At 39.5% G+C, this 23,341-nt stretch overlaps 1 protein-coding gene across 3 annotated transcripts in view; it reads left to right on the top strand.

Moving 5' to 3' along the window:
• prkcaa (protein kinase C, alpha, a) overlaps window positions 1–23,341 on the top strand; it is a 133,617-nt gene that overhangs the window by 72,753 nt on the left and 37,523 nt on the right. The window contains exons 4-9 of one of the 3 annotated variants that reach the window (XM_084930877.1): window positions 4,945–5,056; window positions 6,077–6,205; window positions 18,896–19,052; window positions 19,236–19,370; window positions 19,890–19,983; window positions 22,609–22,638. In XM_084930877.1, the coding sequence (XP_084787003.1) occupies window positions 4,945–5,056; window positions 6,077–6,205; window positions 18,896–19,052; window positions 19,236–19,370; window positions 19,890–19,983; window positions 22,609–22,638 (657 nt within the window). Of the gene's footprint in view, window positions 1–4,944; window positions 5,057–6,076; window positions 6,206–18,895; window positions 19,053–19,235; window positions 19,371–19,889; window positions 19,984–21,453; window positions 21,481–22,608; window positions 22,639–23,341 lie in introns of all 3 variants that reach the window. The other 2 variants (XM_084930875.1, XM_084930876.1) reach the window with 2 other exon arrangements.

The raw sequence follows: 23,341 nt of genomic DNA, 5'->3' as shown, positions 1-23,341 counted from the left end.
AGGACATCTGGGAAATCCTGTTGGCCCTCATGTTACCAAGGGGCATCCTTCATACTACATCATCCAGTCACCACGTGCTGTAACACCACCTGGCTGTGGGCTGCCATCGCGGTCTTCCTCTGCTGAGCCTAGTGATTGAGTTCGTCGTTGCTTTCGGTGTTACACTCTGCTTCCCCTGCTGTTCTGGCAAAGCAGCGCCACCCAGTCTGTCTTGAATTTCCCATTAAGACCCAATTAGGCTGTAATAGGGGATAGAAGCCACAGGAGTAAACCCTTCTGTCCCGCAGCTTTCAGAAAGAATGCCTTAATGGACAGCCTAGTGTGTGCAGTAATGTGTAGTCAGGTACACTCATTTACAGGTTTCATTTTCTGCACCATTACGACTCGCCCTAGTGAATCTTTAAATGGAACTTTGCAAACCAAGCACAGCAGACAGAGTAAACCTACCAGGCTGGATGCCGATAACAGTTTGTTTAGGCTCATGTGTTTAGCTACAAGTGGTTCGACATGAGATATATATTTATTCACAACACATGACAGCCAGCATCACTCATCCATTAGCCTTGCTCCTTGGCATGGTCCTAGGGAAGGAAGTGTTTTCCTTTTGCTTATCTTCACTTTTGAAATGAAATTTTGTGCAGACTTGAACTGCTGGATGTACTGTATCTGTGTGAAATTTAATACATTAATTTCCTTCTCATTATTGTAGTAACTCTACTGTCATAAGGTAGTGTTATTACAAAATCCATCCATCCATTCTGAGCCTGTCCTAGCTGCCACTGGGCGATTGGCCAGTCTGCCAGTCTGTCGCAGACTCTCAGACACTTTAGCATTACCGATTAACCTAACTCTACTCACCCGAAGAGAACCCACACAGACATAGGGAGAAGATGCAAGCTCCACGCAGAAAGGCTTTGAACAGATGGTGAACCTTACTGTAAAGCAACAGTGCTAACCCCAGCACTATCATGCTTTTTACAAAATACCTGCAAAATTGATAATAATCCCCTTTAGCGGTACTCGAACATAATGCTAGTAGCCTAGTGTTAGGTTACTTTAGCATCAGTGTAAGCAACACATCTGTACATTTACAAACGTGCCATCTCTAACACTGGTTTACCATTTCTTAGACCATTTTCATTCAGTGCAGCTCTAAACTTTTCAAGAAATTGAGCTGCAAAGACCCGATGCAGTTACATAGGACATCAAACAGTCTTTAAGCCGCCGGCTCCCTAGTACAAAGTGCTAACTTGGACAAACATGTATTTATTTGTCTTTTTGTTCTGAGTGTTTTCCATTATCTGGGAACATTAAGCCATGGTTCACCCTTTGAAAAGCTGATGTGAAATACACAATTGATGTGCAGCTGAATGTTTGTCCTAGTTGCCATCACTCATTCATGCCGTAGATGAGGGAATAAAGCAAAAGGGGAAAACAAGAGGATTATCCTTCAGGATCGGCTGTGTGTGGGTGGATGTGAGTAAGTACTGCAAGTGCAGTCTCCCTCTCTCCCTCTTTCACTCTCTCCACTCATGTCTGTCAACCCCTCTGTTATCCTTGTGTGTCCTTGGGTAACATACTAACTACTGACCTGTAGTCAGTGTGTTGGGGGTAACTAAGTATATGGTGTCGAGGTTGCAAAGCTCCTGTATCAGATTTACTCTCAATGCTGAATATGTTGTATTAAACACCCCCGTATAGATTGTTAATTTCTCCTTACTTGACTGTTTCACACATGAAAATGTTGGTAAACTTTGCTGTTTATGTGAGCTGTTACCCCAAAGTTAGTCATCCAAGCCCAAACTGTGATTCTCCATCTAAAAAATAAATTAATTCGTTAAACAAAAAAACAAAACAAGGAAAAATGAACCCTATAACATGTAATTTTCCTGTAAATCATAATTTATTTTTAGATAAATAACATATGTCTTCACAAATTTAGCACTTACAGCAGTGTAGCTGATTTCTGCAAGATCTGAAAAGGAAGCATTTCTCTTAGACCAGTAATGGTGTAAAGCCTCAGCAGGCTGACATGGAAGAAAGTGGCAAAGCAATCTCACGAGGAGCCCAAATGAGTCTCTGTTGCATTAGTCCAGAGGCCAGTGTGAAACTGACTGAAATGACATTGATCACTGTGGCGCCTCACTGCGCGATACTTTCAGCTCTCGCTGAGATACGGGTCATGCGTCTCCTTTTACTGATGATTTATTTCTCTGGGTTCAAGCTCTTTTCATTCGTTCTACATTTGACGCTATATTTTTCACGATCGAAAAAAATCGGAGGGATGTTCTCAGGACTGGTACTTTTTCTCATAGGATAAGAGATGCTTTCCTGATTCCAGGGAATATATATTGGCAAGTGTTCAAATAGATGCAGGGAAAAAAATTTAATGAAGACTAGCCTGGATAGTGTTATTAATCCAAATCCACTTAAAGGGTTTTCTAACTGAAATGAATTTACAGGACAGCACAAGTTGAGAATGAGCAGGATGCACTGTGTGTTCTTGGAAAAATGGCAGTCTTCCAGATTTCTCTCTAGCAGAGAGTACTTCCGAAGCCTCATGTTGTATGTGTGAAATTAATGAATGTATGCAAGTGACTGGGAGCCTACCCTGTATACCGTATGCGAATGCTGCTGTAATATTTAAAGTGATCTGTGCCTTATCACATGCCCTACACATTATATCAGTAGCGATGATATGCCAGCCATATGTTTACCCTATGCATCATGCGTATGTTTGCACTGGGCTCTTGCTATTTACTGCTGTGTACACATATATATGAAAAAGGGAGGCAACTGCTTTTGCTTGTTTAACAGATCACATAAAGAAAAAATGCTTTACTTAACACCTGCAGATATTTACTTAAGAAGTTTGCGCCCACTCCAGGTTGATGCTGTATTTTTTGTGCTGAAAGGGAGTGTTAAGTGAAATGGACTTGTAATTGTCGCATACCATTTTGCTGCTTAGTTGAACTGGACTGAAGGAAGGATACCTTAAGTAATGTCAGCTCACTCAACCTGACCACTATTTATAGTGTTGCAAATGTATCATTATTTTCTTCAGCCTATTTTACCTGTAGCAACTCTACTTTTATCTACTTTTATCTACCAACACATTTGCCTGTTTTGGCTTGCATAAATGTTAAGTTTTGTTCTCCACATTCCCTTATTAGAGTATCCAAATTTCCCCAAATTTGCAATGGTTACCAGTGGGATGAATGTCGATGGGGCTCTGATAAAAACGATGGATGCTGCATTTACTTGAAAGGTAGGAAGGGATGTGTAAATGCAAATATCGGTCCAGTGTTCATGACTGACAAATGCAAATGAAGAACAATAGCTGGGATGTTATTTTAGTTCTGTCTTACAATACTAGCCACATGTCATAATGCATACAGTGTTTATATTTATATATATTGCATGTTAACAAGCTCATTATTTTTTATGATATAATATATAATGCAGTGGTGACATTTGAGGGTCTTACTGTATCTGTAATTGCATTAAAGATGCAAATCACATTGAGTCATTTTAATTGATAGATGGAATTCATTCATTCACCACTATCCTAAAATCAAAAGTAAGCCTTCCACTTGAGTATAATTTATCTAAATGTATTTTATGTCTTTAATTTTATGTTACTATAATCACGTGGCAAATGTGAATCTGCTATGTGAGTAGCTCTGTGCATTGCAACACTGTGCCAGATCAGTTTACAGCCTGTAAAATGCTTACATTACAAGAGTGTTCATACTCTAAGGGAGCTGTGGATGACAATATTTAAGGCATGTCAGAAACATTAGGCAGATTTTTTTTGCACCAAAATATTAGAGTTTGATTAAAAAAAAAAAAAAAAGTTTATTTGCACATGCTACAACTAAGATTATGTTGCTTTATACAATGGAAAATACTAGCAGAATCGAGTATGGAGGTTTGTCTTCCATGTAGGAAAAAAAAATAAAAAATTCAACAAGTAGTTCTACAATTTTTACAGAGATGTGAGTCATACTCTTCCAGACTTACACGCAGACTTACACACAGTTGTGCACTCTCATTCTCCCCATTAAAGCCTAATTTCTTTCATACATTGAGTGATCTAATAATCATGTGGAGAGCCTGGAACAATGAACAATTTTAATAGAATAATAATGAAATGAAAGGCTTACACATATGTGCACAAACAGTTTAATAGGTTAGCAAAGGAGCAACAAATCTTAAGACACTTCCGTATGGCGTATTTTCAGACACTTGTATTGTGACTGTAAAGGAAGACGAGAATATTTTTTATTATTTTAAGACTTTTATTTTGTATTACCTTGATAATATTTTTATTGGAGTAGATTTTATTTTGAGAAATATTATATTGTAGTAAAGAGTCATGGATACTTATTTGAGTCAGCTGCAGTGTATTTCCTACATTGGCACTCTTGAATTTATGAGCTGATCTTTAACAATAGCAAATTATTTAAAAGTTGTTGCAAATTGATTGGCTTGTCACCTTCAGTTGAACCATAAAATAACCAGTGATTGCCGTCTGTTAAGAATCAGCAGCGTATTATCTGCTGGGTGATTCCTCTGAGGTATTAGGTTGACTCATTTTGTCCTTCATTGATGACGTAGAATGCCTTTTTAACGCAGTGCCATCCGAGTGCTGATTTTCCACCTCGTCCCTTGCGCATAGAGATTTCTCCAGATTCTTTGACTCTTTTGATGATATGTAGTGTAAATAATGAGATATTCAAAGGTTTCCCTCTAAAATTGTAGATTTCTTTTTGGATCTGCAAATACTTCTTTCAGTATTTAATTTGCAATTGGCCTTTCTGGATTTGAATACTTGTACTGCGATAAATTACTCTCTTTGTGCCCAGTGTTTAAGTAAAATGAACAGTGTATGTTCTCAGTGGTTGTCAACCATTTATTTTCTTACTCTTTTGGTCTTTGCAGGATCCCAGAACTAAGCACAAGTTCAAGATCCACACCTATGGGAGCCCCACCTTCTGCGATCACTGTGGCTCTCTGCTCTACGGCCTCATTCACCAGGGCATGAAGTGCGACTGTGAGTAATTAAGTTTAAGGGAAAAGTTTAAGAGAAAATTAAACATGTGTGACTCGACACTGATTATGTCGTAGTTTAAAGCCATTTTTTTAGAATGACTCTTGTCAAAAAATATCATATGGGGATCTGTTCCCCTCCTCCTGACTTGGACTCATTAAAATTACACATTGTCTCTCTTCACTGTGCGGCTGTGTTTGCTGCACCTTCATAATAAGCCTCGTATCAAAGCTTTTCTGAGTCTTTATTAATATTTCTTCCTTAGTTGTCTTCCCTTTAATCTTGCATTAGTGGATTAACGTCTGAAAGCCTTAATGAGCTCCTGCATTATCTGCTACATACTCAGAATGGCAGTTATGATTGCTCCAGGGTGTACAAAAATAGAGATGTGGAAATTATATTTTAGCAGATCAGCCACACCTCTAGTCACGCCACAATGTGATTACACATTTTGGTAGTTTTAAGCACTGTTAACACAAGGTTGTGCCAGGGAGGTACAAATAATACAACAGTCCCAAGGAAGAATGTGTCAGCACCACAACCGGTTTTCATTTATTTTCACCTTCTGACCTGATGACGTGATGATGCAATCACCATGCAACTGTTCCCAATCCATGAAACGACAGCTCAGCTGACTGACACACATGTATGAATATGGGTCATAACCTTGTTAACTGCTCTTCAAAAAAATAATAATTTAACATTGTGTAAAGATGGTATTCTTATATTAGCCTACTCCAATGGGACATTAAGGTTGCATGTGTAAAAACAACACTTTTAAATATGGAATATATTTTGCTGTCCATCTTTTATAATATATATATATATATATATATATAATGTACAGATAAATCAAGAAATGTCTGTTGCATCTTTATCTTAAAAAAAATATACTTTTTTCATGTCAGGCAATTCTGAGAAAGCTCCCATTCTTTTTTCAGTCACCTTTGATTGATTTCAATCAAATGCATAATGTATAAACTTGCTTTTCTCTGATATCTTATATTTCCTCTGTCCCACCAGCCTGCGATATGAATGTCCATAATCAGTGTGTTATGAATGTGCCCAGCCTGTGTGGAACTGATTACACTGAAAGGAGGGGGCGTGTTTACCTCAAGTGTGAGGTCAGCGGAGATAAACTGCAGGTCACAGGTAGGCCTCATAACCCTTCATAGACTCTTAATGAAATGAGCTTAAAATGCAGAGGGGATGTACCTGAACCGACAGATGTATACTAATGTGTCACTCCACATCAAATGGGATGAGGGTATAGATGGTTGCAGACGCTATTGCTCTGGTTCAATTGCAAGCGTGGATCAATCTCAACACTTTACCCTTATTGTCAGTAATCCCTGATTGCCCACTTTCACACACACACATTCACTGTCTATCCCCGCTGCCATTACCTGAATTGAACCATCCTCATTAATTCTGCCTCAACTCGGCCTGCTTCCGACGCACTGTGTCGAACTTCTAGCTACATAACTGGCCTTGAGACTATCGCCTATCAGTATGCCAAAAGCCTGCTCGCTTCTGGGTCATAGATCGATAAAGTTTCTCCTGTTTAACATTCTGCTGTAAGAAACGATTCACAGTTTCAACACGTTTGGAAGGCAATCCCAAACAAAATATGTAGTCCTGCAGTGGTGTGTGGTCTGCTGCGTAGGCCTTGTGTTGATACTTTATTTAAACAGTCACGACTCGCTCTGCGTTTGCTGGATTTTCTATGTAACTGAATTGTCTCTGCAAAGCAAATTCAAGGCTTGATTTTATTAATTTATGTCCAGTCAGAATTACACACAGACAGGATCTGAGTGTTCTCCTTGTGAACAGGGTCATGGCGCTATAATTATATGTCTCACTATTATTCATTTGAAGGCTACTTTACATGATCATGTCACTGGCTGTTATTGGTGATGCATCTGGTTTTAAAGAAACATCTGTTAAGCTTATTAACAGATGTGATATATTGTTAATAGTATTTCCTTAGTGCAATATATAAAATATTGATGACATGTTCCATAAACCTTCTAAAGGGAAAGTTGTTTCTTGCAGCCATTTGTTATGATTATGTTAGCAGGCGAAAAAATAGCAAGGTATGTGAGAAGTATACAGTACTGTGCAAAAGTCTTGACTCTAGCAGCCTGTCAGCATAGAACATAATTTGTTTTCATTTATTTTGTTGAATCTATGAAAAATGCCAAAGACAACACAGTTTGAGAGGCTTGAAACATAATTACTGCACCAACAAGGTGATTCCCAAAGAGCTATTAGCTGAAAACTTGCCATATCCTGGCATGTTATGGAGTGTGTCTTTAAAAAAAACTGAGGAAACTGGACAAGTGAAGGATAAAAGTCTTTGTCTGTGTGTTGTTTGTCCTGTCTTACTGCCATCACCCTCCACCGTTCAACGGCAGATCACCGCCCCTCCCTGAGCCTGGTTCTGCTGGAGATTTCTTCCTGTTAAAAGGGAGTTTTTCCCTCCCGCTATCGCCAAGTGCTTGCTCAAAGCGGGTCGTTTGATTGTTGTAGTTTTCGGTGAATTATTGTAAGCTATTTACTTACAGTATAAAGTGGCTCGTGGCAACTTTTTATGATTTATCTAAATAAAACTGAATGAAAAAAACATTTAAAAAGAAGATGCGTCAGACATAAAGACTCTGAGTATCTGTATTTTTAAGAAATAAGAAAAAGTCCAGAAGACATGACAGGACCTGAGAGATGCATCTGGCTCTTAAGTTGATCCATTTATTGTTGACAGAAGGCTCATCATAAATGGTCTCAGTGGAAGGGTGTCTGCCAAGAAGTCATTCAGACAGGAGAAAAGACTGAGGCATGACAAATGAGGACTAGCTCAAGATTTGATCATTTTTAGTGTCACACCAGTTTAGGATAAAGATTCATGTCTCTCAACACCATGCAGTAAGTTGTCTCTACACAAAAAAATGTCTCAGGGTTAAGGATCGAAATTTACTAAAATATAGCAAATCTATTATGATTATTACTTATCAATTCCTTATTGATAGTCAACACCAACTCTAAGCAGCATATCAAAGACATTAGAGTTATGCAAATTATTTGCATGCTGTGTGGTCAATTGTTTGTGCATGTTGGAGGTATTTTCCCTCTTTGTTGTGATCAGTGTTGGGGTTGTTATGCAAAAAAAAAAAAAAAAAAAAAAAAATCCCTACCGTAATGAGAACACACATATGATCTTTCTCTTAGTATTTAGGTATGAACACAAAGCCAAAAAACACAGAGCAAAATTAAAAACCAGCACAAAGAGACTTAAACGCGATCGGTTCAGTGATTCTACAGCAGAAACATGAACAGGTAGAAATGGAGGTTGTAGTCTGATTTCTGTTGAAGTTCAGGGTCTGACTGCTGGGCTGGGGTCAGCATTCACTTAGCTTTCACATAACTCTGGGCTCTTGGATAGCTTAGCATTAGCATGCTGTCTGGTTAGCGTAGCGTTAGCATGCTTTCTGTGCAGGTGATTGCAAAGAGTCATAGTTGTGTTAGCAGCATAGTGCAGCTGTTTCTGCCTTAAAGGCAGTTTCCACTTTACCATTGCACTCTCGTCCGTGTTTGCTATGAAAATAAAAGCACTGATAATATTCACGCTTTAGACTGCGGCTCTATTTTTCTTCACTAACACACGAACTGAAATCAGCTGATTGCAGTGCAAGTGTAAGTGGAATCATAAGCAGGATTAATATGCAAGCAGAGTAACAATTCCAAGGATTGCCACCCCTACTCAGGATGACACATCTTGAGCACAGGATTGCTTAAAAAAAAAAAAAAAAAAAAAGGTTTTTGACCTCCTGCGAAATCTATTTCCTACTTTTCCCACCAGCTGGTGTCATTTTGTGTCAGTCTATCTGCGTTTCTCTCTGTGTCTGTGTTTGACACAGTATATAATAACACAGTATATCCAACCAGACAGATACATAACTGTCTGACTACAGATAATTCACAACCATAAAAGACAGAGTTATTAAACTTTGTATCCAGGTGTGCAGTAGTGATCAAAATGAATGCTGGGTTTGAAGACAGTTACAGTCTTACTTATGAGTACTGAGTAAAGAAAGCTGAAATAAGGGGTCAAAAGGGTTGAAGCCCCTTCTGACTTTAGGCCTCCTGTCCAATTATTCTTTCTCTTTGCTTTTTAGAGTGATCCTATCACAAGATTTCTATATAATTTATGTGTTTATTTGTCTTTTGCATGACTGGGCTAGCCAATTTCCAAATATAAACAGCATACAACAAGATGAAGTGTTTTCGTTTATAAATAACAAATCATTTCAGTTTTCAATTGTTGTATTTGCAGACAGCATAAAATAATCCTTTCAGAGCAAATAATGTCTGACCAGCTGCTGTAGTTAAGCTGAGATAATTTCATACGTAATCTGTCAAATGTATTTGCTGTTACATTCACAACTAAATGTGGCACAAAATGAACACTGTTAGATGGTGTTAGATGCTGCCATCGGTGCAGATTCTTCAGTGTTCAGTATGCAGCTGTTCTGGGATGTGTGGTCCTAATTGTGCATTACTGAACAAAACTCTGTTATCAACAGGGACAGTTTGTACCAGCTTAATAATAATGATGCTAAATGTAGAAGAATAAAGGGGAGCAAAAAATAGGTTTTTATACCATTCTGTGCAAAAATATAAAACAGCAAAGGAATGGTTAATATTGATTTTCAGCTCTTTATGTAAAAGGTTATAAAAATAGTGGACTGTAGACAGTGAACAGTTGCCCAACTGTGCAGTTTATAATGAAAAAAGAAGAACCCAGCAGTGTGTATGTTATGTAGGAACCCATTTTGTGTTGTATTTCAAGGCATGCTGTAAATCCCCTGGCTGAAATGATGCATTAGCACATTAGCTAGAACAATAGTGATGGCAGGGAGTTGACAGCAGCCACACATAATCACTGAATTAACTGGCTAAAAGGGGTCAGTGCATTACAAGTCCCTGCTGAACTTCACTGACATTCACTTATCAAATTAACACTAGAAGAAACAGGGTCAGGGTTGGAAGGGAAATGGTGCAAATGTTAGGGAATATGTTTTGAGTGAGGAACAAAATTAATTGGACGGTTATATCATTTCTGTGCTTATCTAAGTGTTATCTAAGCACAATTGTACTCATTTTTTTGTTTTGCTTTCCTTAGCGAAAAATAGAAAAAGGAAAAAGGAACAGATGGTCATTTATTGGTACATAAATCAATGATTATGATTGATGTGGACTAATTTCATGCAAGATAATGCAAATACCTGGCTCTGACCTTTGGCACTATTAGTGGAATTATTGCAGTTTATAGTAGTAATACACTTACCTGCTGGGTTAAGCGTTGGGGTTTTAGGACTGTAATTAATCATTTGGATGCAAATTCTTAAATGTTTCAACAGAGTTCAAGTGTGACATAAAACATAAAGTACAGCTATACCCATGAATAACCAAGATTAGGTTTATTCATTCAAGATCGCTCTGCTTCTTATGCTTCTCGCTCTCCTCCTCGCTTTTGCACATTCAGTCTCATCTGGTTGCCAAATTCAAGAAATAATAATAATACCCTGCTGGCATTTTTGGCCGCAGCTCCTTCAGAAGCATTTTAGTCCAGTATTTCTTTCATTTTTGTTGAAATCTGCACTGCCAGCGTATCTCAAGATAATAAAAGGTGGATTGTTTCGCACATTTTCACACATACTATATGCACTGTGTGTGAAAACGCCTGCTAATTTTAAGCTTACATGCGTTTAAGAGCTCACGAGTGTGCATGTGTCTACATCGGGAACAGGAAACCACGATTATCACCTCTAGCTGCATTTCATTTGACTCTCGGCCTTCTGAGGCACATACGATCAAATTCCTGATGTGGACTCGGTGAGTTCAAATTTGCATGTGATCTCTGGTTAGCGTTAGTGTGTGCATGTGTGTTTGCGTGTAGGTGTATTTCTGTAGAACTGCTGTACCAGCCTGCAGCCCACTCAAGCCAGATTGCATTGCTGATTACATTAGCTGCTGTAGATGCCCCGCAGACAGCCTGCCAAACAGAGTCCTGTTACAGCCAGTCAAAAAGTTTACAGAGAAGGTGTAGCAGACAGCTGGGAACAATAAAGTCCACATCATTTTCACATGCATCATTCCACACAGAAATATGAGTGTTTACAGACTGGTGTGTAGGTAGTAGGTAAATCTTCTGAAAGCTTCATAAAACAAATTCCCTACATTGTTGTTAAATGTAAAAAAAAAAGGTTGTAAAGATTTTGGAAAGTACATCTTATAGATAGAAGTTGAGTACATAACAAACTTACATACAAACTTTTAAATCAGAAATCCATAGTCACCTGATGTCTGACAGAAATTTTAAAGATTTATTAGATATATGTGAGGTACGAGCTGCTTGAAAGTGCAAAAATACCTTTTTTGTTACACTTTTTTCTCTCTTTTTCTTTTTCCTGTAATTGGGAGGGGGTCAGACTCGTTCTATTGTTCTTAATATAAACAACATATTTCCCTAGATCCCTTGATTCAAATGAGGGTATTTGGTTAGAGGCCTTTTTTAAAATAGATGCAGCTGTGTGTGTTCACAGTTTTTGCTTTTTCATATACATTTGCCCCACAAATCAGCAGCTTGGTTAAAACTGCTCTCACATGTAAAACATGACTAGAGTTGGAATGGGCAGAATTAGTAGTGCGCGATGGTGCCTTTAAGTGGTGAAGGAAAACTTGATTTCCTGTGAGTGGATAATGATTAGTGTTAGAGTTCTTACACAGTGTGCTGTGATTCAAGAGTTTCTCCAATTTCCTTGAAATTCCCCAACTGGCCAGAGCCAAAATGTTCAACAGGAAGTGGCATAGATGCCAAGAGAAGCAGCTGCGCTTTAAGCAGATCAATGAAGTCACACATAAACCTGAGTAATAATAACAATATGAATAATAAGAAGAATAAAATGAGTCATTTCATACCAGCGAGAGGTGTTTGTGCAGTTTGCAGAAACATGCATGAGCTGTTAGAGTGTGTTTTGTCAGTTGGAGCAAAATAGAGAAAGGGATATGGTGAGGAAGACAAAACGAGATCTGTTTTTCTGGTGAAGGACAGAGATAACCCACTAACCTTGTTTTCTGCCTCTTATCCCTGCACATAGCTCTCCTCTGTTAGTTGGCTCTGAGACAACAACAACCCTCCTGTTTTTTAATTTTCAGCAACCTTATTGTTCATTGATTCTCTGCAAATTTTTCCAGAGTTGGAGAAGTCTTTTGGTAGAGAGCCCTTTGCCGTACGTTCATTTTTCTGCTTGTTTACTGTGCGCGAATGTAACAAATGAATGGGGTCAAACTCGGTTCAGGCTTAGCAAATTGACTCTGAAGTATCACTTGGGGACGCTTAACCTCATTTCATCCTTCAACAATATGTACTTTTACCCGCTGCGATCATAATAACTCAGTCAGTGACTAAAAATTGGCTTCACTCTTATCATTACATCTATCAATCTAAGCAGTATATAAATACTGAAACTCACAGGGATTCCCTTCATACTTTTGCCAGACTTTAAGATACTCCTACTAGTTGGCGTTTTGTTTGAGGATTGCTCCTAATCTTCTCCTGTTAGTTTTCTACTGATACACATAATACATATATATGTATACATAATGCAGCCCATACATTGTTCAAAACACTGCTCACACTGCAGTAAACAGCTGACACTGAGAGGAGACTCCAGACAGACTGTAGGAGGATGTTCTGCAGAGGCCGACTGTCTCATAACCTGATAGTTATGAATCACATATGAGTAACTTGATTACTGATTACATCCCTGGAAACATTAAATTAATAATACAAATTGCATTCAAACAGGTGTGTCCTTAGTTTTGGTCTTGTAGGAGTCAGTTAGTCAGTAGATTTAAGAAAAGAATGCCAGTAATGAGCAACAGTACATTAGACATTCTTAGTCTTTCAAATATAAAACCAGATATTTACTCTACAGAGACGGCACAAGCTTAACTCTGGGTAATTATTACATTTCAGTTTGGTTCCCATGTTGACTTACCCAATTCTTCAAACTAGCATCATTCACCACCCCTCTCACCTTCCTTTTATCTTTGCTTTAACTTTCCCATTAGACTTTTGTGTCTCCTTTCTTCGAATGTGCCTCTGCTAGTTGTTACATTATACCTGCTGTAGGAGTTTACATGTAGGTGCATTGTAGGTGTGTGTAGGTCAGATTGGCAGCGGAGGCTATAGATGTGGGTGGATCAGTGAAGCCAGATTTGACTGTTGAACCTTGGAGGTGTAGTTACACTTTACAGTAATCGAGAAAAAAAAATTCACCCTCGATGTTGTTAACGTCTTCTAGCTGATGGAGCTGCAGTTGCTTTTGCACTTTTCTTTTCCTGTTGCTGCTTTTGTGGTTTTCTCAATCCTGATAATGCTTGCCAAAAATAGACAGCGTGAGGTTCAAATGAGATCCTGACAGTACTGCTAAAATTCATTGGCCCTTCAACCATAAAGGAAAATACAAATTATTTAAGCATGTATGTAGTTTCTGGGTTCATGGTCAAGTTGCCAAGGAGACATGAAGTGACCCGGTGTATGTGTATTAGTGATAGCTTATAGTAATAGTCACTCTGCAGTTTTGTGCACACTGATGGTTTCTAAAAGTTTTCCTGTCACATTTTGGATATTCGTTTGCCAATATATTCTGCACAGTGTTCCATCAGTTTTGTAGTACATCCCCTTTCTTACCTTTTTTTCCCAGTGATCAAACTCAATTAATTAGTAAAATGTCAAAATAAAAGTCCATTCTGGTTAAAGTGTTCATCTTCACCTGTTCATTTGAAATGATTAAACACAAGACTTTACTCTCTGAATCCAAAGAGGCCTTGCTGGAAGGCACAGTTAGGGTCGGATCAAAGCTCTGTCTGAGTTCTGGCGGAGGTTACGCCAGAACTGCCCAACGACAAGCTGCATCCACTCTGCAGCATTTTCTCCGAGTAATTTCCATTTCTTTGTAGTGTCTGAGTCATTCTGCAGAAAACCCAACGAGTTCTTGCCAAGAGAAAATTTACTTTAAAATCCCGCTATTAAACTTTCCCAGTGAATCAGAGCTAAGATGGAGCAGCTGACAGCACTTGTGATGCTAGCGTTGCCAGCGTTTTTCCACTGCAGGGTGTTGGCCACTGGGCCAGCAGTGTCTCCTGCCTGAAGATTGTGCAGTGAGCTCTTTGGCTGTACAACTATGTCCTTGTAATGAAGATATGCACAATCTGAACAGTACGATGAATATATTATCGTTTGAAACAAACTTCACAGCTCTTTTAGCGCCCATTATGTTTTCAAGTTTTAATAAATGCATTGCATTCGCTGAGATAATATCCTCACTCATCAAAGTAGTAACAAGCACAGGCATTCAAATTTATGTGGCCTGCTTGTGCAAGATTACATTACATTTTTTTCAGGCCACTTTGTAAATACCGGGCTTTCAAGGTACAGAGTTAGACACACTTAAGGCACATTTGCTCAGGGAGGGTTTGCACACAGTGTTTACACAAGGAGGTGAAGAACAAACATGGCTGGCCTAATTTTTAAAGTCGGGTCATCCTGCTTCAGCCGAAGACGAGGCTCTGTGCGTCTCTGTAGATGGCTTCGCAAAGTAAATAAAGACTTGAAAGACTGTGGCTTACCACAGCATAATATTGGGTTGTTGTCATATCCATGCACACTCTCTTATAAAACGCTCTTTATTTGTGAATCATAGCTTTGTAGATCGTGGAGGTAGTGCTGTTCCAGCGGTTCTGGGGGATTAAAAAAAAACACGGCAACCGAACAGATCAAAAATCAAATTTGGGCCAACACCGTTGTGCCAGATTAAAGCTAAGCTAAACTAGAGTAAACTGTCATCACAAACAAAGCGTTATTTATTTCAATACTGTAATCAGAGCATTTACAGTAATCACTCAAAATCAGCAAGAAGAGGCAAGTAGAAGCAGCTGTTTACAGTTTGCAGCGGTCTGTCTTCACTTCCCTGCTGTTTGCTGTCTGTCTTTGAATCCTTGCGATAGGGAAAGAATCTAATTAGAGTCAAAAGTTTTGTTTACAAGCATGGAAAGTCAGCAGGCTAAGAAACCAAACTCAGTGGCGACTTTTGTCTGTGTTTCTATTGATCTCACGTTTCCTTTTTCGCTAATATTGCAGCATACACTAACAGTAATTGCATCCAGTGCATCCAGAGTAGGCAAAAGTCTTAATAGTGCCTTATATGGATATTTTAAAAAATGGGCAGAACTGAAGCCATGGATAACGTAATGTTGAATGTATATAACTAAAAAAAAATAGTCCTTTTTTTTTAAATTGTTTGCATTGTAAGTTTAGTTGTTCTGACTTCTTAACCCAAAGCTTCGTTTTTCTGAAACAAACAGTTGCTGACAAACAGTCATGAATGGAAATTTGGTTGAAGCTCTGGAGGAGGTTTTCCTGATTGCAGGGAAACCGTTGCTTTAAATCATCTTGTGCAGCTTGCTTCGGTCCTATTAATGCATAAATGCACACACAGACTCTCTCCTTCCTTCAGTGTCTCTCCGGACCTCGGAAAACAGCTGAACTTTGTTGCTCCGGGATTTGTGCTGCTAGACTCCCAGGAGTCATGTCATTGGTATTCCCAGTGTGTTTGTCGTTGTCCTGCCTCAACTCCCTCCTCTCAGCATGTGCACACTCCCTCCACACCATTTGAACATATGGCTCTGTATTTCATCACATCAGTTGTTGCTTGTTTGGTTTTTCTTATCTGGTTTTTGCGCTCTTGGTTTTGTTACGGTCTGTAGAACAGAAATGGACAGAAGTGGTTTTTGAAAGGAAACATGCATATTTGCACACGGATGCAGTTTTCAGCTCACTTGGACTTACACAACAACAACAAAAACTATCACAGCTATTTGGCCCAAGTAGGTCGAGTCTGTTTCATAAGTAGTCGTCTAGCGTTTAGTGTGCAGCAAGTTTTCTAACAGTGCGACTGAGAAAATCAATAATGAAATCCAGCTGAGGCAGAGAAAACAGAAGGTGCACTCATCGTATGAGAAAAGAGACAACTAGAAGATGCAAAATCATGATAAGATTATATAAAATGCAACATTTTACAGATGGAGGCCCATCCAGGGGTGTAAAAAAACAAAGGTGTTTATATATTTGATATTTCATTTCAAATGTAGTTTCCCTTTAACTAACAGATTTCTACAACTCAGCAAAAACCTCACTCAGAAATTAAGACTGCTCACATATCTGGTTTGTTTTGTGGCACACAGTTGTGTGTGTGTGTTTGAGCTCTGTGCCTGCAAAGCTCAATTAGACAGTCTAGAATGCCCCCTACTGGTCAGGACTGGAAGTACAGTTTTGCGATGGCTGTCGGGGACACTTCAGGTACTTGTTCGTATAAGTAGTGTGTAAACCTATAATGTTGTGGACAAATCAGAGCTAAAATTCAGACACACAGTTTCTCACATATACAAATATTAAATATCCCCCCCCCCCCCCCCCCCCCCACTTTGTTAGTTAAATTTCTTGGTTGAAATTTGTGGTTAGCATAAAAACATCTATGCCTGATCAGAAGAGTAGCTAACACAATGATTTATATTTCAACCAAATTACCAAACTATTCAAGCTCACAAGCATAAGACACCAAGAAGTGTCCCTTTTATATGCTTTACAGAATGTCTTTTGGTCCCAGGTCTTGGCATACATAAGGCCAGAATATGAAATATTCAAAACATGACCTTTACCGTCTAAGGATTGAAAAAAAGTCTGGTGTAGAAGTTCAGCTTGCAGCAGATATTAAATTCAACTTCACTTGAATATTAGATGTGCAATCAGTGCATAACCATTCACTGGACTACAATTGTAGGTTCGCACAGCACTTAAATCGGTCTTATAGAGTTACACTAGCACTTTTCTTCTATTCTGTTTTTGTCATTGTAAAAATAGCCCATGTGAATTCAGGTCTGAGACTACAACCATTTTTATAGCACTTAGAGCTGCTGCTCTTTTAGGGCTACAGTGCCCACCAGCTATTATGTCAGGAGGGAGAAGAGATGTATTCATTTCCATTGCATTTTCTTCTGTTCAAGAAATGAAAAGAAATTGAAATAGAGGTTTACCTACAGACTGCAATTCTACTGCAGAGTGCATCTATATTAGATGCACTCAATAGCAAAGATGTTCTTTGAAGATACTTATTCAACACATCTTGACTGGATTTCTGAGGAAGCCGAAGGTTACCGGTTTAGGATCGCTCAATATCTTCCCACACCTCAAGTTTCTCCTGGAAACGTCTGACGCTCTTGTGAAGTGTGCTCTATCTCCCAGCATGTTCTACAGCAGCTTGCTCATCACTCATCAAACTTCACACCCCATTATCATCACTCGACGCACAAATCCTTCACCACAGGTGCTGAGAATACAATACACCATCATTGAAGTGTTATATACTCTTTTCAAAGATCCTTTTGAGTCTGTTGTGATTGTGCACAATGTGGTTTATTCTGTAAAAGTCCAGTGGAAAATTGGGCTGTGTTTTTACCCTCTTCTTGGAGCATCTCGACGTTTGCAACAGCTGCTATACTAACCCAACAGTGTCAATCCCTTATTGATTTTATTAATTTATCCCTCCTAATCCTGCCAATCTGTATAACATTCAGAGTTAAAACACCGGGTTTAGCAGTTCTGTCTTGCATTCTTAACACACTGGCTTAGCGCCTTCTTTTCCAGGTCAAAGATCATTTAGCTTTGTCAGCCCACGGTTGCAGTGTGACTGACAGGGCCACATGGGGAGACAGCTCCGATCTCCAGGGTAAAGCAGGCAGGCATCCATCCCTATCTCTGCGGGGACGCTAGATACATTATGTGTCGATAAACATACTCTGTGTACATCTGATTGTGTGCAGGGAGGTGTATATTTATGTGAGCATGTGAGTCTGTGTGTGCACTGTACTGCAGCCCAGATCTGGCAGTGCTCCAATGCTCAAAGCTAATGGAGTACTAACGTCTCTGGTGTGCCCTTGTTTACCGAACAGCTAAATACAGAAGGGAGAGAAGAGAACCTTCGCCCACTTAAGCATGACACAGTGCACAAATTAGAATCACCGTTCTCATAACACTTCCTGCATTTGCTCCCATTATGGCTCGGATCCATAAATAATCCTCACAGGCTGCGCCTCGCTGGTTGATCTTGACCTGCAGGTGTTCACCTGTTGATTAAATGAGAGCAACTGTTCCTTATGCTCAGGGCAGTTTGTACTGTTGTTATCAAGCTACATATGAAAGGAAATATTAATGAATATTGGATGGATACTAGGTTGCACTTATGCTAAACTTATATAGGTTTTATTTATATATTTTATTTGGTCTTTAAAAAAAGTGATACGCCAGTACTGTGCAGTGGTTAGCACTGTTAGCCTCACATGATAAAGGTCCTGGGTTCAAATCCATCAACCAGCTGGGACCTTTCTGTACTTGCATGGGGTTAGGTTAATCGGTGATTCTAAACTGGCTGTAGGTGTAACTGGCTATCTGTGTCTTTGTGTTAACCCCACACTAGAGGGCTGTATTCCACCTAATGCCCTGTGAAAGCTGGGATAGGCTCCTGTCCCCCTGCAACCCTGAATAAGTGGAATAAATGGTAAATGGCCTGTATTTGTATAGCGCTTTACTAGTCCCTAAGGACCCCAAAGCGCTTTACACATTCAGTCATCCACCCATTCACACACACATTCACACACTGACACATAAGACGGATGGATGGACAGATGTGTCAATCTTCTGTTTGTATCCTTCATCGTTTTCAGTGACTGAAGCCAGAAACCTCATTCCCATGGACCCCAATGGCCTGTCTGATCCATATGTGAAGCTCAAGATCGTACCAGATCCCAAAAGTGAGACCAAGCAGAAGACCAAAACGATCCGCTCCAGCCTCAACCCCAAATGGAACGAGACGTTCACTTTGTGAGTACACTGGTCCATCTTCAGCCTCTGGCCCACTCTAGGCTGTAGTATGGCACAGATTATAAATTAACAGAGGATAAGGGGGGAAAAAAGCTAAATGTATTTAATGTTTAAAGTACTAGTATTAAGAACGACTTTGTAAGCAAATGTGTTATTTTTTATTAACCATAATGTGCTGTACAGCAAGCTGAGGAATACAGATAAAGACCGCAGACTATCGGTAGAAGTGTGGGACTGGGATCGGACCACGAGGAATGACTTCATGGGAGCCCTTTCCTTTGGCGTGTCAGAGCTCATGAAGGCTCCAGTCTGTGGATGGTAATGCTGACTCTTGAATGCCCAGTTACTGTTGATCTGTATTTATAGTTTAGAATGACAGAGTATTTATTGATGTAACAAAAGATATTGACATATTAATAACTTTTATGTTACTGTTTGTATTTACACTGTTAATCTTAAGTAGTAAATATCAGTAGTTTAAGCTCACATCAGTTGCTCCTTGGTACCAAGTAAATGCTTAATATCACAGCTTTCATCCAGGTTTTAACAAACACAACATCCTCGGATGTAAACAGAATGCTTGGATAAGCTTGACATTTCTTTATTACCTTTAACTGATAATTGTTAAGACTGTTGGTTTATTACCAGCTATATCCACGCCAAGTAGATCAAGTCACTGAAAGAGTAGAAAGGTAACAGAAGGAGGGGAAGGCAGATAAAAGAAATTGCCAGTTTTTTTAATCTCACAACATTTCTGTCCGTGTTTCTCTTTACGACCATCTTCTTTGTCTTTGTTTCTTCCCCTCACTTCCTGTCATGTCATGTCTCTCCTCTCAGGTATAAGTTATTGTGCCAGGAGGAGGGGGAGTACTACAATGTTCCCATCTCAGAGGAGGATGATGGTAATGAGGAACTGAGGCAGAAATTTGAGGTGAGGATTGTATTAACATAATCAAAGCTGCGCGATCTTTTCTTTTGCAGTATCTTCAAACTGCATGGCACAAAGACAGAAGCATTTATTACACGCTTCAGACTGAGGTGGATCGATCTGATCCTGCCACCCTGTCCAGCAGAATTATCGAACTGTCACATGCTCTCCTGGACTGCAGATAACCGTGTGGCAGCTGCAGCTTTCACAGAGCTCCTCGGCGTGCCCTCTTTGAATTCTGAGGCTTCACTTCTACTTTACACTTTTTGCGTGTTTGTGGATAATTGTTGTTATTACATTCCAGCCAGAACCAAACAGAAAGGGGGATCAGCTTTAGTAATATAGAGTGAATAAATAAGCTCTTTTTGTCCGAACCCTTGTGCGTCTGGCCTTCTTGGAGTGAATTATTTCACCTGGTATTCTGTGTCACAGTGTGCAATGAAAGCCCAGGTCTCTGGAAGATGTGTTTAAGGTTACTTTCCACGACCTTTCTGCTACACATGGTTGAGAATAAAGGGGGTGGATAGAATGAGAAAGAATAGAAAGTTGGGCTGGGAAAGGTCACGTCTGGGACTGACAGCCAATTTTTTGCTGACCGAAAAAAACAAACAAACCTCATGCTCGTTAATCTGGATTCAATATGAAGCTCGATCATTGTCTGGAGTTTTATATATGTGTGCATATTTTTAAGTATATGGAAACACTTAGAAACACGTTTTCCATATTAAAGTAAGCTTTGCCATAAAAATCATTTCCTGTTCAGCTTTTTGCAGCTTTACAAAACACGTTCATTACATTAAAGGAGAAGCTGCCCTGTGTAACGACACAGTAACAGAAATACATTCTGAAATACATCCAGGCAATGAGAAAAAAGGTGATGATGATAAAAAAAAAGAGAGAAAAGAGGTGAAGAAAACAAATTTGGCCTGAAGTCAGAGAGGGTGACAGTGCAGTTGTGTTGCGTTTGTCTCGATAACAGGAACAAAGACCAGTAGCGAGCATGTTCCTCACAGTGCGTGATACAAAAATGTGGTGATTTTTCTCTCACACACAGAAGCTACAGTAGTGTACTGTGCAAATGTGCAGTGCATAAACGGAACAGGTATTTTCAACATTGTTCTAGTTTTTCACATCGTTTAAATTGCCTTTAAGAGAAGCCCAGTGCAGTCATCATATCTCTCTCATGGAGCTCCGAAGTAATTGTCTGGCATCTGTAGATGTAATGTTTCATCCACTTGACTTTAATGAATGTTTTTTTAGAGTTTTTTTATGGCCTGAGAACTCCTCTCCCTTCTCTCCCCTCTTCATAAACCCCTCTGTGGTTCTCTCCCTTTTTTCCCTTAGCTTCCTGCTCCCTCCTGTGTGCTTGGTGAGACTTACACTGTACAAATGCTTCTTCACCCTATGTCACAGTGTCATATTTAATGCAAGAGTTTCTCTCTTCCTTTCTCCACGTCTTGCCCCTGCTCTCAGGACTGCCAAATTAATTTTAATCTAAAGGTAGCCCTCTCCGCTCCTCGACCCTTCTCTCCTCTCCTTCTCCTCTTTTGTCTCGTCTTGCTGTGGTGACATGTTCCTCCACTTCTCCTCGTCTCTGATCATTTGTATGTGGTGCTGCGCTACTACAAATTGATCCAGTTTACTAACAATTTGTACATTTTGGCTTGGGTAAAAAAAAATATTCAAATCAAAAAATGATAATTTAATAAATGAATGAAATAAGCCCGATGGATATTTAGTAACTCCCCATTTTTGTGAAAGTACAGCTCTTCCTCGTTTTCACGGCTCGCATTTTCTCAGAGTTTGACAAAGGATTGTTAGTAAATCCTGATTTACTGCTTACAGTTCATAGCTATACATTTGTCTGCATGTGCGTCTTTGTGTTGTGCACCCGTCTTGTCTGTGTACGCTTCATGTTGTGTGCTTATGTCGATGTCAACTGAAGTATAACCCGTAGCTAGTTACTTTTCTCATCTCACAGCTGAACATTTGTTTGTAAGTGTCTGCTTCTTGAACCTGCAAACATCTCAGTGTAAACCTAGATAAACTTCAGTCTAAGGCATAACTACATGGATGGAAATATTGCATATTTGATATACTGTATGAATAGAGAAATAAACCAGATGCAAACACTAGATGTCAGCATTGACCTGAGTACATGGCGGGTAATTGTTCCTGCTCTTGTATGTGTGTCTGTGTGTGTGTATAAGCACTTATCCCTCTCACCTTAATGTTTTTTTAGTCTCCATGGTTAAATCAAAAGCTGTTTTTAAAACCTAATTCATGAAGTCACCTCTGGGGTGACTGCTTTATCAGAAACAGAGATCAGGTAATTTTTTGGACTTTTCTCACTGGTTTCTTTCTGTGAAGCTGCAATTTTGAACTTGTACATGTCTAACTGGAGCCCCGTGGACTAAGTTTGCTGATCGAAAGGCTCGACCACACGATTTAGTGTCATATTATGAATGCTGTATCTTCATTCATATTCTCTGTGTTTGTCTGCGTGTACGAGCCTCACTATTGGCCCTCAACTACCTGTCCATACAAGTCAGCTGTTGTGGTGTGCGCCTGTACACAAGTGTACTAAGTGAGTTAGACCTTTTGGCTCCCTTTTCCCTGTGGTTTCAGGACCAAGCAGTTGTGGAAGACTCTGATCAGGTGCGTCTAAAAGGAAGGAAGGAAGTAAGGCTGCTGCTTGCTTGGCCCGGCCAGGCTTGTTTCTGTGGCTAAAGCTTACAGGTGTGCTGTGATCTGGTGCGGTCTGCTCAGCTTTCTTACTGCTCTCCTAGTTTTAGAGCAGGCAACGGTAGCTTTCATTAACCAAACTGCAGCTGCTCAGCACTGCTAGAAAGTATTTTAATATTCAGTGAATTTTACTTGAATGTTATAGAGATAAATGGGTGAATTTATCAGGTATCTATGGTGTGGGATAACACTAGGTTCTTCCTGTTTTCCTGTTTTTTAAGAGGAACGATATTGTAATGGCCTGGAAACCTTTCAGCCCCACACAAGTTGGTCTTCCTGTTTCATGTATATAGTATATTCATATGCTTCACTGGGAAAAATAAAAGAAGATTTATCTCCTGTAGCAGAAGAAAACAAACTTCTTTGTGCAGCATGAAGATTTAGGTAATAACTAGGATGTTGGGGAGAGCATGATTTTTGCCTTGGCTAAGAGTGAATATGAAGCCGGTGTGAGGTGTGTTCTGTGTAGATCTGCTTAGAGAAAGATATGAAGCGGGACGCTTCGTCAGATTGTTTTTAGTGTTCAGACTGCCACAGTAGTGTATTTTTCAGCATAGTGCACTGTAGTGTCTTGAAGCATTTGCACTGCTGAAAGATTGAGCATGACTTGGCATGA

This window comes from Perissodus microlepis, chromosome 6, assembly GCF_051167445.1.
Source record: "Perissodus microlepis isolate ML-2025 ecotype Zambia chromosome 6, ASM5116744v1, whole genome shotgun sequence".
NCBI classification, from domain to species: Eukaryota; Metazoa; Chordata; class Actinopteri; order Cichliformes; family Cichlidae; genus Perissodus; species Perissodus microlepis.
The sequence above is the reverse complement of the archived record's forward strand: the minus strand, read 5'-3'. Positions and strand labels throughout refer to the sequence as shown.